At 42.9% G+C, this 19,483-nt stretch overlaps 1 protein-coding gene across 1 annotated transcript; it reads right to left on the bottom strand.

Annotated features, from left to right (window-relative positions):
* Positions 1–2,889: 2,889 nt before the first annotated feature.
* TEX30 (testis expressed 30) lies at positions 2,890–18,388 on the bottom strand. The gene is made up of 5 exons (XM_040336185.1): positions 18,303–18,388; positions 14,178–14,414; positions 9,790–9,841; positions 6,193–6,395; positions 2,890–3,573 (listed from the first exon to the last, which is right to left on the bottom strand). The coding sequence occupies exons 1-5, from the start codon at positions 18,330–18,332 to the stop codon at positions 3,409–3,411; spliced, it is 687 nt and encodes a 228-aa protein (XP_040192119.1). The 5' UTR covers positions 18,333–18,388; the 3' UTR covers positions 2,890–3,408.
* Between the last annotated feature and the right edge of the window lie 1,095 nt (positions 18,389–19,483).

Raw genomic sequence — 19,483 nt, 5'->3', positions numbered from 1 at the left:
AGTTGCAGAGGGCTTCACTAGTTCTGGCAAAATAGAGGGAGTAAGCCTTGAGGGGTTAAAATTTCAAAAGGAGGATTATAAAGGAGGTATCATCATACTAATGAATTGACAATTGGGGGTAGTTCCCCAAACTGGTCTCCACTATGACAGAAAGGACTATCTCGGTACCAATGGGACAATGTACACAATCTGAATAAAAATTGTATATTATTTTACATATATAAAAAGAGACAAAACATAATTTTCAATAATTAAGAAAGAACCATATAAAATCAAAGGGTGTTTATGCAGTTGTGTAGATACTTAGTGTGCTCCAAGATTGGAGTCAAAAGTATGGAAGGTCCTCACGGGACATCAGGAGGATCTACAATAAAAGTAACATATTATACAAAACAATCACAGTTCCAAAAAAAACATGATTGTTAATAAATATAGTAGAAAAAACATACATATATACATATTAGATAACAATATTTTTGATAACATGGGGGAGGGAACAAAAGGGATGGATGCACAGCCGCTTACCCAAGAGTCCAATCGCAGAAGCGCAGCCAACAACACCACAGGGTTCCCCTACGGTGGATATTGGAGATGTATAAAGGTAAATGATAGCTAAATGGGATATGTATATGAAGGATAAATAAATATACATCTCTAGGGGAACACTGTGGTGTTGTTGGCTGTGATTCTGTGGTTGGACGCTCAGGTAAGCGGCTGTGCATCCATCCCTTTTGTCTCCTTCTCCATGTTATCAAAAATACTGTTATCTAATATGTACTGTATATGTGTGTGTTTTTTTCTCTACATTTATATACATTCATGCTTTTTTGGAACTGTAATTGTTTTGTATAATCTGTTACTTCTATTGTAGATATCCTCCTGCTGAAGCGGTCTTATGCCTCGTACACACGATCAGTTTTCCCGACAAGAAAAGTGTGATGTGAGCTTTTTGTCAGGAATTCCGACCGTGTGCATGCTCCATCACACCTTTTCTGTGAGAATTCCCGCCAAGAAAAGATTGAGAGCAGGGTGTCAATTTTCGTGACAGGAAAAATTCCTATCGGGAATCGCGGTCGTCTGTATGCAATTATGACGCATAAAAAAAAATGTGCATGCTCAGAATCAAGCAGAAGAGCCAAACTGCCTATGGAACTTCATTGATCTCCGCTCATCATACCTGTTGTACGTCACTGCATTCTTGACGTTCGGAATTTCAGACAAAATTTGTGTGACCGTGTGTATGCAACACAAGTTTCAGACGTTTTCCTGCTGAAAAAAACCCATGGTTTTCCTGTCGGAAAAACTGATCATGTGTACAGGGCATAAGACCAAGATAACATGTAGAGGATCACATGTCCTGTGAGTTCCTTCTGACTTTGACTCCAACTTAACGTGTATATTGTCCCATTGGTACTGAGATAGTCCTTACTCTCATAGTGGAGACCAGTTTGGGGAACTGTCTCTACCCCCCAATCTTCACTAGTGCTGTCGGGCATGTCCACCTTCTCTGTTCTGTCCAAGGAGGTTTTTACCTTTACAGTCATGCATTACTTTATGGCCCAAATCACAGTTGTTTGCTGACCCTGAACAAAGAGGCAACAAGTATGCTATCATGCCTTCCTCTGCAGATTCTGTATCAGATATGACTCCAGCCTCCGGGCCACCAGGCACTGAGACCCTGATTCTGAGTCTCTCCAGTTCCTACCCAATAAACTTGTTTATGAGGGGTCCTGCGATCACTCCCAAACAAAAATTGACCATTTCTTGAGACAGTATATACCACTTTGAAGCTAGAAGATCAGCCTGCTGCTTCCACCAGTGTTTTTCATAGTCTGGGGTGTTTTATGTCGCTTAAGACCACCAAGATCCTTTCTGTGCACTTGTTCCAAGTTCTCTCTTATGCACAGGAGTAGGAAACCAGCTGAAAAGCCAGAAGGCTTTACTGCCGGTTTCCTTTAAAATGCTAGTGCCTGGACTCAAAGCCAATTAAAAAATCGGCTTGGGTGAGGACATCACTAGATCCCTGGACGTGTCCTTATTATAAAAGTCAGCAGCTATAGAATTTGTAGCTGCTGACTTAAAAAAAATGGGGGGGGGGGGGGGGGGAGACTGGAGCTCCTCTTTAAAGGTTAGATATTTAACAGCCTATGGGCTAAGTTTAGACGTGAGGTTGAGGAAGGCGATAAAAATGCATGGTTGAGCTGCTTTTTACTGCCTCCTTACTGCTCTCCTTTAAGCTGCAATAGGCAGCTAATAGGGGTGTTTTAGTGTCACGGTCTCAATGGTTCGCTTTGTGCCTGGGAAAAATCTTACATGGAATACCTACATATTTGATTTTTTTAGTAATAGAAATATATTTAAAATGTGAAAAAAGCAGTAAAAAATAAAACATAACATTTTTTAAACTAATCCAGACTAGCAGAGGAAAAAGCAATCATTAAACATGACCAAAATAGTGAAAAATTCAATGCTGAAAACATATGCTAATCTGGAAGGATGTGTCATCCTAATTACTTAATAAAAGACCTGGAAGAAATATTTGGTATGCTGCTGATGCCCTCCTTCTTAAAATGCTAGAAGCCATCCTGTCTTGTTAATTCTCTAGCATAAAAAGTTCAAGCCACTGACATGTAACATGTTTACAGGGCAGGGACTTCTCCCTACAGGTTCTGGCTCAGTGCCTCCAGGAGTGTTAAAGCTAGAAAATCACTATGACAGCCAAGCACGTAGAAGTATCAGAAGGAAGTAAGCAATGACAGCCCAAATATTTTCTTATGGCAGGCTTTCCTTAACATGTAACTGCAGTTAATACATGTACTATATAATTTTATCACACTATGGTAGGTCACCATAGGTGTGGTTCAGTAATTCTCTAACTAAAGAACATAGTTCAAGGCAAAGGTTTAATGCCTGTGGTGGTTTTTATAATGTAGTAGGAATTTGGAATGTCTTTTTTTCTTACAAGGAATAACACTAGAAGTTACACAGATATCTTAGTATGCCCCCTAAATAGAAGATGTTCAGCAACTGTTAATGTCTACTGCAGTTTCAGAATTCCAACAAACGCTGATAAATTACTAGAGAGCAAATAGTACCGTAGCCAACAAAACAGTTGTGGTTGGCTTTCTGCTGAGTAAGGCTGGGTTCACACTGCATGCCGATGCGGCTCCCAGCAGGGGTCCGTTGAGTCCTGGTTCACCCCTTCAGGTCCAATTTCAGCACAAATTTTGGGCTGAATTCTGACCTGAAATGGACCAAAAGACGCACAGGGCTCTTGTGCAAATTCTCACTGCAGCCGCATCAGAGATAATTGAACCGGCTCCATAGAGAGCCAGTGACAATCTCCTGCTAATTGGATGCGGGTATCCTGCGAATAGTGTGACCCCAGCTTAAACGAAATACCAGTCTTTACAGCTTTAATATGTCTTGAATCCAGGACAAAGTCTGTTCATTTATTTCTGTCATAACATCGTCTTTTGTCTTTCCTTTGGCAGACATTCCATGATTGGCATTTTCAACCCAGTGGATCTGTACAGGAGCTTTCATTTTTCCAATGGTCTTCATCAACAAAGCCTATAGAAAGAGATGGTAATTAAAAGTACACTCCGCAAAGTGTGATATAACTAGAGACACACAAGACCTTCAATTCATATTTAAAGTATGTTGTTCCTGCATATCACTCAAAGCTTTAGACTCAGTCCTTCAATAGTGATAAAAAAAACAAAAAATTGAAAATCCCTTCACATGACCCTGGCTTCTGGCTGGCAGATCTCCTCAATCAGCTGTTTTAGTTGCACTGCAAATGCTACCATTGCATAAGGATTGGTCAGCTAAATACAACCCAGGATGACAAAGCCATTGCTTTTCAGTAGGTGTCTCAAGCTGGACAAATGTCTACATACAGTAGTTCGGTCTACACTGAAGCACAATGAATTTTCAAGGCTGGTTCTGATTCACACAGGGTGTGAAATGAACTGGGTTATTCCAGTCAATGAGATTCAAATTCACATGTAGTCTAAAGCCTAGTACACACGAGCCGAATGTCAGCCGTCATCGGGTCCATGTGTGTATGGCAACCGGTCCGACAGAAGTCCGGCTCCCGATTAGCACTCTTAGCCAATGGCTGAGAGTGCTGTCCGTAATGTTCTTGGGGAGGGGGGGGGATGTTTGCATCCTCATGTCAGAAAGGTCACAATTGCACAGGAGGGGGTATCGCTGTACTAACATCAGATTGTTAGTGCAACAGCTCCGTCCTAAGCTGTCAGTGAGAGCCATTGGCTCCTGCTGCTGTTAGTCAAAACCTGTCAACATTGAATGTGGAAACATAAAGTTTTGTATGCTGATAGTACTAAAGAATAGAAGTGTACTTAAAGAATAGACTAGAATAAAGACTAGAAGGGTACGATATGCGGGCTCCATGAATATCTTAAATTGCATTGTTTGAATTGTAATGGACGTGATTTGTCATTTGTTTTCTAGAATGCTGATACCATTTCTATTATAAATAGAGTTTAAAAACAACAACTGTCAGAAGAGAGCAGGTGGCGGGGCCGAGCCGGGCTCTGTGTCCGAGGCTGGGTTCACATATGAGCCGCAACCGGCTCACAGCAGGGGTCCGATGCATCCTGGTTCACCGTTTCAGGTCCAATTTCAGCCTGAATTTTGGGCTGAATTCGGACCTGAAATGGACCAAAAGACAAAGCGCACCGGACCCGCTATGGAGATGTTTGAACCAGCTCCATAGAGAGCGGGTCAAAATCTAATGCTATTGCAAATTTGATGTGGTGAACTCGCATCCAATTCGCAATGGTGTGAACCCAGCCTCAATTACATTTTTTTCCTCGTTTTTCCCCCTCCTTTTTTTTTTTTTCTTCTTACCCTTTGGATTAATAATTGCCATATTGGATTTTGAAATCGCATTATTATATTTTAGGACCAATGTGTATGATGTTTTGTTGTGTTTTGTTTGTTTATTAAAACATTTATTATAAAAGGGGGGGGTAGCTGGCAGTGGCTGCAACATTTGGAAGAGTTACATGTTGCAGGCTCAGTCTTTATCAATAGCAGACGGAACAGAGGAGGCATGGCTGCAGAATGGAGAGGGGGTTATGTCAGCCTTTTATTTGTAGAAATAGAGCAGAGGAAGCACAGGAATGCATGGCAAGGAGAGCTGCAGATGATCTGTCTGCGGTATTTAGAGGAGGCAGACTCTGTGCTCTGTGTGTGTGCAGTCAGTTAGATGTCCGTCTCCTTTGTCCAGTGTTGTCTGATAGAGGCGGGTGGTGGGAGTAGATAGCCATCCAATAGCACTGTTTAGGAACCACAGTACCTATTTTAAAAGGAACAAGTGCACAAAGTCACCTGGGGTATTTAACAAGCCTAATAAACTTCCAGTGAGATTTCTTTCTTTAGGGGATTGTAGCTGTATTAGTGCATTATTACAACAACACAGTTGAGTACTGTCTGTGATACTTTTTTTATTGCGGTAACAGTTAAACTTTCAGGACAGGCTTTCGGGAACTGGACCTTGGAAGAATAATCACAGACAGTACTCAGGGAAATCAAATGAATTGACCAGTTAAAGTACATTCTGAGAAACAGACCCAAAACAAGTTTCCAGATCAGCATATTATTGGCATTTAAGTAAACCACTTTGCAGAAATCTTGGGGTGGATTCAAGAAGCAATTGCGCCTGTGTAACCATTCACGTCATTCACGTTCACTTTGAAGCAAATTACGTCCTTGCGACGTCATTTGCCGCAATGCACGTCGGGAAAGTTTCCCGACGGAGCATGTGCTCTACGATCGGCACGGGAACGCGCCTAATTTAAATGATTCCCGCCCCCTACGGGATAATTTAAATTGCGCGCGCTTGCGCCGGGCATTTTGCCGGCGCGCCCGCGCAATTTACGGAGCTTCTGCTCCGTGATTTGAGGGCAGCGCAAAAAAATTGCGGGGGCGCAGGGCAAAATCGTTGCCCTGCGCCTCCGTAATAAATGCGCAAATTTACTTGAATCCGGCCCCTTTTTTTTATCACTTCAACACGTGCAAGTCTATATCTGTTGATCAGTGTAAAAAAACGAAATACTGTAACATTTACTGTGACTCAATATTCCAAGACAAGAAAACAGGAAAGCTTGCAAAGGTGTGAGTGCTAATTCTAAAAACTGTGCACACTAAGTGTCTGTTCACCTTATCACACATTTCATCCGTTGAACCAGAGATGAACAGTATCGGCTTTGTTATCTGCAAGATATCTTCATCCCGGAGCTTGCTTTTTGCATTAGGAGGGTGTAAGGGATATGACAGGCAAATAAGGCCTTGGACTGCATCATCATCATCTTCACAAGTTGCTCTCATCACACTAGCAGCAGCACGGGATCCCATGGACCGGCCTGTGCAAAAGATGAGAACAACAAAATCTTCATCACCACCATTCAATATAAACAGATGTTGCATCATCATCCATTCTGTAGGTATGTTACTAGCCAAAGTCATATTGATGTTAGCAACAGCAAACTGTTCTTAACTCACTGCTTAAAAGCAAATGTGTAATATATTAATTAGTAGAATATCTTGCACTATGCATTCATACAGACTTTACTAAAACAAACTTTTATCAATGTATACATTCACTGTTAAAGTGTTACTAAACTCACAACAGTAAAATCAGTTTGTATATAAAGTAAAGCATGCTTGTTATACTCACTGTGGAACCTAAGGGGTTAATGCTCTGCATTGTGTAAAGAGGATGTTTGATCCTGTCTTCTCTGATCTGCCCCTTCTTCCACAGTTACAAATCTATCTGCTGATAGCGCCAAGCCCTGGAGGCAATCTGCACATGCTCAGTTTGGTGTGTATTGCTAGAGCGTTTTCTTTTTCTTGGGAGGGTGTATGTGATCAGCACAGGGCTAACCAGCACTCTCCAGACAGAGGGTCAAGGGTCATGCAGCCTCACAGAACAATCAGAGGAGAATTAAAAAGCTCCTCCTAAAAGCTTTAACCAGTGCTCAGCCAAACACTGATAGAAGTCACAAGACTGCTATATACTGCGGATGAGAAAAGGTATTTAGCAGTTAAATTTACTAAAATAATTGCATTTCCGTGTACGGTGGGAGATCAGATATAGTGAATGCAGGATCCTGGGTTTAGTAACACTTTAAGTAACTGCAAATATTTATAGCCCAACTTCAGGCAGATACAAAAATGATCCCTTGCAGAGGGACTGTGCTCGCACTGCAAGGGTTAGTAGCTCATTTTGTCCAGGGGAGAGGAGAAACAGTTTACTTACCTGATCCTCTGCTCCCCTGGTAGAGGCTCTCCCACACGATCCAGTGAGGACTGTCCCTCTGCATTCCTCATGCCCAGAGCAGGGCTATGGGTCCTGCTCTGGGCTTGATGGCGTTGGGACCCTGGACCACTACAATGCAGGGATTTTAAAAGCTGTGGGGACCAGTTTAGCCAGTGTAGCTCCCGAGGATCAGGTAAGTATATCACCGTTTATTGTTTTTATAAACATAAAGAAGCAATTATCCCTTGCAGTGCGGGCACAGTCCCACTGCATAGAATCATTTTTTATTTGCCCGAAGTTGGGTTTAAAGCTCACTTTTAGGTCTGTGGTGACCCTTAGCCAAAATATTGTGTAGAGGTCCAAACTTGTTTAGGTAGAAGAAAATTGAGTGATAGGCTGACGAGGACTGAGCTGATAATAAATAGTTCTTGGCATATGGTTGTCTTTCCATTTTACTGGCATGATTAGTATACTGTATGTGGATACATATTGAAGTACCTAGGCAGTTTTGGAACCCCATGAGACTGGGATTGTGAAGGAGGGGTTAACGTATGACAACATGTCCCCAAAATAACCATTTGATTGGTCACTCACTTGGGGCACTGGGATAAAAAAGATAAAGCGTGGGGGATTGATGACAGTTCGCAGGGGATGGAAAGTCCAAGTGTGAACCTGGAGCTATGGTCCTTATCCATTATAGGAAGAAGGCAAGCTGCATAAGGGGAGCGAGATCAGCCAGATCAGGCTAATGAAGGAAGTGTAGCTTTCTTCCAAAACGTGTTCCCATTGGCTCGCACGGCGGATTGACTGACAGCTCCTCTCTCCCTGGAGATACATACTTTGGACGGATATCCAAACACCGCACATACCATTCCAGCTTTACAGAGCAGCTCAATCTCTCTGTACGGATCTCAGGCTGATCTTGCTCCCTCTATACAACATGCCTTTTTCCTATACCGGATATAGTCTATAGCTCCAGGTTCACAATCGGAACTTCCTATCCACTGCGAACTGTCATCATCCCCCACCACACCCACTTGTGAGTGCCATTGCTGTTTATATTGTTTTTTTATCTTTTAATAAATTGTGCTACATGATACTTGCTTGGTGCTTTTTTTCCCCTTCCCTCTTGCATTTCAGATTGTAGATTCCCAGCCCACTTCTAAAGGCAGCCTTACCAGCACCTATGGTGTTAGCCAGTCCTTTTATTATTGACATTTTCTATACCTCTGGGAAGAAGCCCCTTTTTTTTTGACCATTTATTTTAATCAGTTGCTTAATTTTATCCTATTGGCACAGAGTTAGCGCTGTAGTGTATTGTGTTTTATGAAAATATGTTGGCATGACACATATGCATATATATAGGTTACAAATGTACGCAGCACACTGACAATTATGATTGTGGGCAAAGCATTGCCAAAACTCACTTATAAACAACACCATATTTGGAGGAGTAGGGGGCCAAAGGAGCGCCTCAGTGGATGGGCACTGAATATTTACGGACGATACTAAGCTAAGAAGGGCAATAATTTCACCACAGAATGTGGAAACCTTGCAAAAAGATCTGAACAAATTTAATGGGGGTGAGCAACTACATGGCAAATGAGGTTTAATGTAGAAAAATTTAAAATAATGCATTTGGATGGCAAAAATTTGAATGCAATTTATACACTGGGGGGAGAACCTCTGGGGGAATCTAGGATAGAAAAGGACCTGAGGGTCCTAGTAGATGATGGGCTCAGCAATGGCATGCAATGCTAAGCTGCTGCTAACAAAGAAAACAGAATATTGGCATGCATTAAAAAGCGGATTAACTCCAGAGATAAAACGATAATTCTTCCGCTCTACAAGACTCTGGTCCGGCCGCACCTGGAGTATGCGGTCCAGTTCTGGGCACCAGCCCTCAGGAAGGATGTACTGGAAATGGAGCGAGTACAAAGAAGGGCAACAAAGCTAATAAAGGGTCTGGAGGAGTTATGAGGAAAGGTTGCAAGCACTGAACTTATTCTCTCTGGAGAAGAGATGCTTGAGAGGGGATATGATTTAAATTTACAAATACCGTACTGGTGACCCCACAATAGGGATTAAACTTTTTTGTGGAGTTTAGCAAGAAATGTGGCCACTCATTTAAATTTGAAGAAAAGATGTTTAACCTTAAACTACGTAGAGGGTTTTTTACTGTAAGAGCGGCAAGGATGTGGAATTCCCTTCCACAGGCGGTGGTATCAGCGGGGGGCATCAATAGTTTCAAAAAGCTATTAGATAAGCACCTGAACGACCACAACATACAGGGATATACAATGTAATACTGACATAAAATCACACACATAGGTTGGACTTGTGTCTTTTTTCAACCTCACCTAATATGTAACTATGTAAAATAGACAAATTCACTATTTTCATTTAAGCAAAATGTGCTTTATAATAACATTGACCAGCTATTACAATTATAAATTACATAATACAATCTCATTACTGCATCAGATAAGACAGCTCACCTAGAAGGAAAATCCCGCCAATGTTATAATCATCCAGAGATTTTATATACATCTAAAAGAAAAAAAATTGTTATAACAATAAAATCAAAGTTTACATATATTCATACATCTGTGCTTCCTGAGGGATATGCTGTGTATTGTTCCCTCTCCCTGATTGTTGTATCACCAATCACATTCAAACTTCACAGGTAGGTCTGTATCTCTGAGGTGGCTATGAGAAAAAGTCTTAGTAACTTTAATGGTATATAAGTATTGACACAGAGAGTGGCAATTTTCACCAACAGGAAAAATGGAGTAGTGGTGCCAGTTATGCCTAATAAAAAAAAATACAGTCCTGTGTGCAGGCTGTACCCCTGATAAAACCCTTTCCCTGCCAAGCCACAAGCTCCACTTTTAGCCCTGGTTCACATTGATGCTACTTTTAAATCGTGCTACTTCACTTAAAGTAGCGTGATTTCAAAAGTAGCAGGTCAGCGCGATTTCAAAGACATCTGTGCAGCTGCTTAAAAGACATCTATGCGGCTTCATGCACAGATGTCTAATGAAGTCGCACCCGAAATCAGCAAAAGTAGTGCAGGAACTACTTTTGCAAATCGGTGCGATGCCGCAAAGTTGGCGTTGCACCAATTAGATTATAACTGTGCCATTACCGACAATAGGCTGCGACTTGTTGACAAATTGCACGTTTCAATGTGAACGAGTACTTAATCTCAGCTGGCCAAACCATTTTTGCAATTTTTTACTTTTTTCGTAATTTTTCACTTACAGCTTTCAGAGTTTGAAAAAGGCCCCTCAAACCCCTTGGTGTGCATTGTGATAAAATAATGCAGACAAACATTTTATTGCGACGCAGTGTGTTACGATATGCAATAATGTGTTGCAATGTGCTGCTGCACACAGAATTTAATAAATGTCATTTAAAAAAATAAAATAAAATAGCACTGTGATGCATGGTAACCATGCACTGCAGCACTTTTGGACAATGGTTACCAGTGCACAGTGGTATTGCTCACCATAAAGCATGCTGATTGATGCAAATGGACCGTTAAGCCCTGTACACACAGCCGGGATTTCCGGCGGTATAAAGTCCGCCGGGAATCCCGACGGGAAAACTGCTGGGAGAGCTTTGGCCGGGAATCCTGGCCGTGTGTACAGGGCTTATGCTCCCTCGGCACTGCCTCGCAGTGTTTTCCATTGGCAAGTGTAGTAAATCTGGCGGGAAAAAAAAACGCCAGGAATCCCGGTGGGAAAATAGAGAGCAGGTTCTCTATTTTTCCCGCTGGGATTCCCGGCAGTTTTCCCAGCGAGGGAGAATACACACGCCCGGTTTTCACTGCAAAAAGCTCCCCCAGCAGATTTCTTGCCGGGAAAACTGGTCGTGTGTACAAAGCTTTTAGTGTGTTGGTTCACTGCAGTTTGATTAGGGACACAGAGTACTCATTCTCCTTTTCCTCTGCAGTAGAACTAAATGGATGAACAGGAGGTGCTCTGTAAAGACCAGGGTGCTGTTGAGTGCTGTGGTAGTTCATTGATTCTTCGTGTCAGTGTGAAACTGCCTGCCTGTACGATGTATGGGCAGACAGCTTACACTGACAGTCTGCAGGAGATCTACATGGCATCAGCGATCTGCTAAACTCTGGTGCAATGCTTTCTAGGCTCCTAAAAAAAAAAAATATTAAATGCACATATTTTACCTGTAAAAACATGGTGCATTTTTTATTTTATTTTTTAAAGATGAACTCATCCTTTAACCACTTGCCGACCGCGCTATAGCAAAAATACTGCTACAGCGCGGTCGAGTTACTGTGACAGGACGTCCCTGGGACGTCCTCGTGCACTTAGGCGTTTGCGCGTCCCCTGGGGCGCGCTCGCGGAAGTGTCCGTACTCGCCGGGTCTAGAAGACCCGGCGCATCACGGATCACGGTAAATTGCCGCGAATCGCGGCTGTTTACCACGTGATTGCTCCGTCAAATGACGGAGCGATCACTTGTAAACAAACCGGCGTCATTTGATGACGCCGGTTCCTCCCTCTCCTCTCTGTACCGTTCGGTACAGTGCGAGAGGAGAGGAGAGGAGAGGAGAGGGGGGGGAGCGCGGGGTGTCAGCAGTGCTGTGGCTGGATCTGTGACAACTGCAGTCACAGATCCAGCCATCCCTCCCAGCTCAGCTATCCCTGCGCAATACTCTGCCATACCCCATACTCTGCCATACCCCATACTCTGCCATACCCCATACTCTGCCATACCCCATACTCTGCCATACCCCGATACTCTGCCATACCCCGATACTCTGCCATACCCCGATACTCTGCCATACCCCGATACTCTGCCATACCCCATACTCTGCAATACCCCGATACTCTGCAATACCCCGATACTCTGCAATACCCCGATACTCTGCAATACCCCGATACTCTGCAATACCCTGCGCAATACTCTGCAATACCCCAATACCCTGCGCGATACTCTGCAATACCCAAATACTCTGCAATACCCCCAATACTCCGCAATACCCCCATACTCTGCAATACCCCCATACTCTGCAATACCCAAATACTCCGCAATACCCCAATACTCTGCAATACCCCCAATACCCCAATACTCTGCAATACCCAAATACTCCGCAATACCCCAATACTCCGCATATATAATGTTTTGGGGTTCTATGTAATTTTCTAGCAAATAAATGATGATTTTTACATGTAGGAGAGAAATGTCAGAATTGGCCTGGGTGCTCCAGAACGCCTGATGGCGCTCCCTGCATGTTGGGCCTCTGTATGTGGCCACGCCGTGTAAAAGTTGCACACATGGGGTATCGCCATACTCGGGAGGAATAGCAGAATGTGTTTTGGGGTGTCATTCGTGGTATGCATATGCTGTGTGTGAGAAATAACCTGTGAATATGACAGAAACAAGTTTTTTTTTTTTACAGAATTTTCGGTCGTTTTTCTTTTATAGCGCAAAAAATAAAAAATCCAGAGGTGATCTAATACCACCAAAAGAAAGCTCTATTTGTGTGAAAAAAAGGACAAAAATTTCAAATGGGTACAATGTTGTATGACGGAGTAATTGTCATTCAAATTGTGAGAGCACCGAAAGCTGAAAATTGGTCTGGTCAGGAAGGGGGTTTAAGTGCCCAGTGGTCAAGAGGTTAAGGCAGGGATCCTCAAACTACGACCCTCCAGCTGTTGTAGAACTACACATCCCATGAGGCATTGTAACACACTGACATTCACAGACATGACTAGGCATGATGGGAATTGTAGTTCCTGAACAACTGGAGGGCTGTAGTTTGAAGACCCATGCTTTAAGGTTTCATATACATGGCTGGAACAGCGTATACGATGGCAGAGGGAGTAGCCTGTGTAAGGGAGCCACGGGTGCAGCATACAGCCTCCCACTGCAATAAATGGCTGTACAGTACTATATGAGGATTTACAGCAGTGCTTGCATAAACACGCATTTGCGCACAGGCATACAACCTTGGATCCAGATTGTGTCCACAGATATACGTCTGTGCGCATGCATGATTCTAAGCAAACGCCACCATAAACCCTCATATAGCACCATACAGCCATTTGTTTCAATGGGAGGCTGTACACTGCACCTGTGGCTCTCTTACATGGCCATGTGCATGAAGCCTGAAAGTAAACATGCCACACACCAGGGCAATTCAATCAATACAATATAAAAAATGAATAACTAAAATTCACCTTTAGCGAAAACCACATTAAAAATTAACAGATCTTAAAACCTCCTAAACCTGCCTGCTGGTCCTTTCTGCCTTATGACCAATAGCGATTCTCACAAGGAAGAAAATGGTGGGCGGCCGTAGCTCACCTTTCACAGGAAATGTAGAAATTTGAATGACACATCAGCTGCCTATATTTGGAGATGTGTTTGATTGTATTATTATTATTTAGGTACTTATATAGCGCTGTCAATTTACGCAGCGCTTTACATATACATTGTACAGTCACATCAGTCTCTACCCTCAAGGAGCTTACAATCTAAAGTCCCTAACTCACATTCATATACTAGGGCCAATTTTAGACAGAAGCCAATTAAGCTATCAGCATGTCATTGGATAATGGCTTTCATTGAAGGTATGAACTAACTATATGTTTTTCATAATAAGTTCAGTTTGGATTGCTCCCTTTTATGGCTGGTTTACAATGTATTTGCTATATGCCATATGTGGCGTTTGGAATGACAAAAACACCCAGATCACTACTAAATGACTAAGGAACATATGGGTTAACGAATTGACTATGGAACTGGATTTTTGTGTAATGTCTCCTAAACAATGCAATTATATAACTATGCTAAATTACTGGGGATTTTTGCGACAAACCTGAAATTACCACTCATGTTAATGATTTACATACCACCACAGCATTGTAAGCTTTGGTCCTGTAAACTAGATTGAGTCCTTTGCATGTAAATCGTAGACAGAGCAAACCATGAGATGCCAAGTGGCTCGCCAGAGAAACCAAGTGAGCAAAGTTCATGTCTCCCCCGGCGCCGTGTGTGAGAATGACTCCATATAATACACCACTGTGAGCTTTAGGAATGGATAATACAGCATCCAGAGATTTCTTGGCAAATGGGATTTTAATCTTCTCCTGAAAAATACAAATTATACATATAAAAGAACATGCCAACACATCAATGACTGACATTACAGCACCGTATATACAGAATCTCACAAAAGTGAGTACACCCCTCACATTTTTGTAAATATTTTATTATATCTTTTCATGTCACTACACTGAAGAAATTACACTTGCTAGCAGTTTAGACATTAATGGCTGTGTGTTGAGTTATTTTGAGGGGACAGCAAATGTACACTGTTATACAGGCTGTATACTCACTACTTTACATTGTAGCAAAGTGTAATTTCTTCAGTGTTGTCACATGAAAAGATATAATAAAATATTTACAAAAATGTGAGAGGTGTACTTACTTTTGTGAGATACTGTATGTGTGTGTGTATATATATATATATATATATATATATATATATATATAACAATGAAAAGCCAATGACAGGTGGCTGCGGGTGTCCACATTGAGCTGTTACATGTGATTAGGGACAGATGATCAGGACACAGGCCGCTCAATGTGCGAATACATGCAACAGTCGGTACCGTCTGTCATTGATAATGCTAGTTGGCCACGGCTGTTTACCTCCACCTGTGCTACCCTGGACTTAAAGCAAACAAAATTGTGGCAATGCATGTTACATGTGTTATTCACTGCATAAGGGGTGTGTGTTGTGCACGTGCACCGCAGTGCCTTTTTACAGAGCATCGCAGTGCTTCATTTGCCTTTTTTTAAATCGCATGCATGCAATGTAACACGGTGTGTTGCGATAAAGGTAATGCCTGGATCAAAGCACTGCATGTGTGCGCTAACAATGAGTACCGATTTATATGGCAAGTGGTACTTTCTTCAGCGCAGCACAGAGTGACACAATCTGCTCACCACACACCAGTAGCTACTTCCTAACAAGCCCCTATTCCTCGTTTACATTGGAGCGACTTGTCATGCGATTTGACAGGCCGCAGCCTATAGCCGACAATCGCACTGTTCAATTCGGTGCGATTCCGAATTTGCGGCGCCGCATCGATTTGAAAAAGCAGTTCCTTTTGGCAATTTCGGGTGCGACTTACATAGATATCTGTGCATGAAGCCACACGGTTGTCGCATTGAAATGCGGCTTTAAAACCACGCAGTTTCAGGTGAAGTTGCACAATTTTAAAGCCGCAGTCACAATGTGTCAATGTGAACAAGGACTTAATGTGTCACAGCTGCTGGGGAAATGTGCAGCAAATTTATAAAACAGGCAAATCATTTCATACACCGAGTCCAAGGAGCTTGAAAGAGTTAAGCCTCGTACACACGATCGGATTTTCCGACGGGAATTGTGTGTTGACAGCCTGTTGGCGGAAAATCCGACCATTTGTACGCTTCATCAGACAATTGACGGATTTTCCGCAGACAAATGTTGGATAGCATGCTTTAAAATTTTCTGTGGACAATGGTCTGTTGTTGGATTTTCCAATCGTGTGTACACAAAAGTAAAAAGTACAAATGTGCATGCTCGGAATCGATACTCACCAAACACAACATTAGCAGAAGGTGCCCAAAGGGTGGCGCTAAAGAGCTGAAAAAGCACGTAGTCCGTAACTATGTTTGTAATTGTTGAACGACAATTATATGCAAAACAAGTTCCTGGCCAATGCCCTTCGGACAAAAGTCTGAGGCTTTGTCCGCGGAAAATCCAATCATGTGTATGAGGCTTTAGGCTCCTTTCACAGGGGGGGGGGGGCGGACTGCGGCTGCATTCCACTTGCTTAGCAGGGGATCTGTCCACTATTCCCATCGAGCAGGTGGATGACAGGTCCGTGTCCACTTAGGCAGAGTAGACACAGGCCACTCTCCTCTATGGGCAGCTGGATGTAAACAGACCGCCTGTCCGTTTACACCGCCAATCTGATCCGATCGACGGAAGGGATCGAATTAGATGTAGGCGGGTGTAAACAGACACATGTTTATTTACACCCAACGCTCCATAGAGGAGAATGGAGGTTCTGATCGAATCCGTTTGAAAAACGGACAGGTGGACCCAATTGGGCATCCGTGTGAAAGGGGCCTTAGCCCTGGTTCACATTGGTACGATTTGAGATGCAATTTGACATGTCGGATCGCATCTCAAATCGGCAGCATTTGCCGGCAATGGCACCGTCCTAATCGGTGCAACACCATATCTGCAGCGCTGCATCGATTTCAAAAAGTAGTTTCTGTACTACTTTTTGTGATTTCGAGCCGCGATTTACATCGACATCTGTGCAGAAACCTGCACAGATGTCTCTGTAATGGCGGCCGAAATCGGGACTGACCAGCGGGCGTGAAATCTTGCAAGTTCAGCTGAACTCGCACGGCTTCATTCCCACAGCCCAGTGTGAACCTGGGCTAAGGGCTTGTTCACACTGTGTGCAGTGACTGGCGTTTTCTCATACTGCATAAACAACAGTCACCACAAAGGCACATAGAAAACAGATTTTGTGAAAGTTTCTTGCTTGCATTTTAAAAGTGGTGCAGCATGCACCAAATTGAAGTACAAGTTCTAGACAGGTCCATGAATTTGGCGCAGTCTTCACCACTTTTACAACACGAGAAACAATTTTTCAAAATCTGTCTGCGCCAGTGTTGCCAACCTATTAGATTGGAATTTACTGGCACGATACCCGAAATTTACTGGCGCAGCCACATTTTTACTGGCATTTCACAAAAGTTACTAAATTACATTTTTAGGTGCAAATTTCAGTATTCAGGCTACAAATAAGTACGCTAGGCAAACAGCAATGTGATTAAAGGTAGATATTAAGGTAAAAAAACATATTTTTGTTATTTTCGATATAATAAGGGCAAATTATTTAGTCACATCACCTCCTGCCTCCATCCCCCTCTGCCACCAACACCCCCTGCCTTCACCCCCCTCTGCGGTGCCACAATCTCCCCCTGCCTCCATCCCCCTCTGCGGTGGCACCATAGCCACCATCACCCCCTGCCTCCAATCTCCATGCGCAGTTCCAAGCCAAACCAATCTCGGCTATTTTTACTGGCACATTCCCACAACCACGGACATTTACGAACGGGGGAAAAAAGTGCCAGTTTTTACGAACTGTCCGTAAAAATACGGACGGTTGGCAACACTGGTCCGCGCCAGTCTTTATGAATTCCAGGGACTGTGTGTTTCAGATCTGCGCGCACCCGCTCCTGCCCTCATGGTAAACTTTGATATGCGATTGTATCCATGCAGCCATTGTGTGTGCATCCACTTCTATGGGATTCACACACGTCTGCCAGCGACTCTGCATGGAGAACGGAATTAATCACACTTCTGAATGAGCCCTATTGGTTTCTAAAACGCATGCAATGGTTTTATATTCTCACTGTACATTTAGCTGCGTTTTAGGCGCATTTTGTTTACTTTGCATTTAGAGAAAATAGAATTCTGGGCATCCAGGGGCAGATTAGATCCTCTGAACACTCTAAAACCCACATAGTGTACATTTAAATGTAGTAACATTTCATCAGAAAGCAACACGTTTGTTTATATTTTCCAGGATAATTGCACAATGAATGTAAATGCAGGTTAGTGTGAATGTAGGCTACAGAGTGTGTGAGAGGAAAGGCTGAGCACACAGCACATGTATGTGTATTGTACAGAGTGTGTGAGAGGAGAGGCTGAGCACATGTCTGTGTATTGTACAGAGTGTGTGAGAGGAGAGGCTGAGCACATGTCTGTGTATTGTACAGAGTGTGTGAGAGGAAAGGCTGAGCACACAGCACATGTATGTGTATTGTACAGAGTGTGTGAGAGGAGAGGCTGAGCACATGTCTGTGTATTGTACAGAGTGTGTGAGAGGAGAGGCTGAGCACATGTCTGTGTATTGTACAGAGTGTGTGAGAGGAGAGGCTGAGCACATGTCTGTGTATTGTACCTCTGTGAAGTCCCCCATGGCTGTACTCATACACACTGCTCACTGCTGGAAGAGGACGGTGTGAGGGAGGAACTTCCTCATTACAACAGGCTGCAGGATCTGTCACATGAATGGCTGCAGTGTTCATTACTACATAAAAAGTATTTTCCCAATGATTACAACACGCAGTACAAGTATACACAATGTGCACACGTTCATTTTCATACAATATTACTGATCTGGACAGTCTCTAGAGCCGGGGGCTCAAACTGGTGTCCCTCAAGCTGTTGCAAAACTACAAATTCCATCATGCCTCTGTCTGTGGGAGTCATGCTTGTAACTGTGAGCCCTGCAATGCCTCATGGGACTTGTAGTTTTACAACAGCTGGAGGGTAAGCAGTTTAAGACCCCTGCTCCAGAGCCTGATGCCGCGTACACACCATCGTTTTCTGCGATGGAAAAAAACGTCATTTTCAAAAACGTCAATTTAATTGACCGTGTGTGGGCAAAAACGTCGTTTTATGTCTTCTAAAAAACGACAGAAAAAAATTGAAGCATGCTTCAATTTTATGTGTCGTTTTTCAAAAGTGCACTTTTTACTTCACAGAAATTGACCGTGTGTAGCAAAAAACGTCGTTTTCTAAGACGTTTTTTCATCCACGCATGCCCAGAAGCTAGCTTCAATGGTAAAACGTGGTGGAACGTAACCTGACTTTGCAAGATCATTGTGAGAAAACGATGGTGTGTATGCAACTTCGTCTTTGAAAATTGAAGTTTCAAAAACGTCATTTTTTACTTCACAGAAAGTGTCGTTTTTTTTCATCACATAAAGTGATGGTGTGTACGGGGCATCAGGGTGTAGATGCAGATCGTTGCTCTTTGAGGTTTTTAAGATTTGTCCCTGGACATGATAGAATAGCTCTTTACTTCCTGCATGTGAAATGTAGTCCCTACCATTTTATTATTCTTTGGTCTGTTTAAGGCTCGTTTTCCACAAGCTTACTTTTCTAAAGAGCAATCTGCGGCAGATAGCTTTTCAGAGGGCATTTGAGGAGTCTTTGTCTCCTCCTTGCCATCTGTTTTAACCCCTAAAAAAAGCCGCAGCTCTGTGTATTGCATGTGGTTGCTGCGAGGCCCATTCAGCTGAATGGGTCACATTCGGGGAAAGGTACTATAATCCATCATGGCCACGGCATTTGTAC

This window comes from Rana temporaria, chromosome 2 (genome assembly GCF_905171775.1).
Source record: "Rana temporaria chromosome 2, aRanTem1.1, whole genome shotgun sequence".
NCBI lineage: Eukaryota > Metazoa > Chordata > Amphibia > Anura > Ranidae > Rana > Rana temporaria.
The sequence above is the reverse complement of the archived record's forward strand: the minus strand, read 5'-3'. Positions and strand labels throughout refer to the sequence as shown.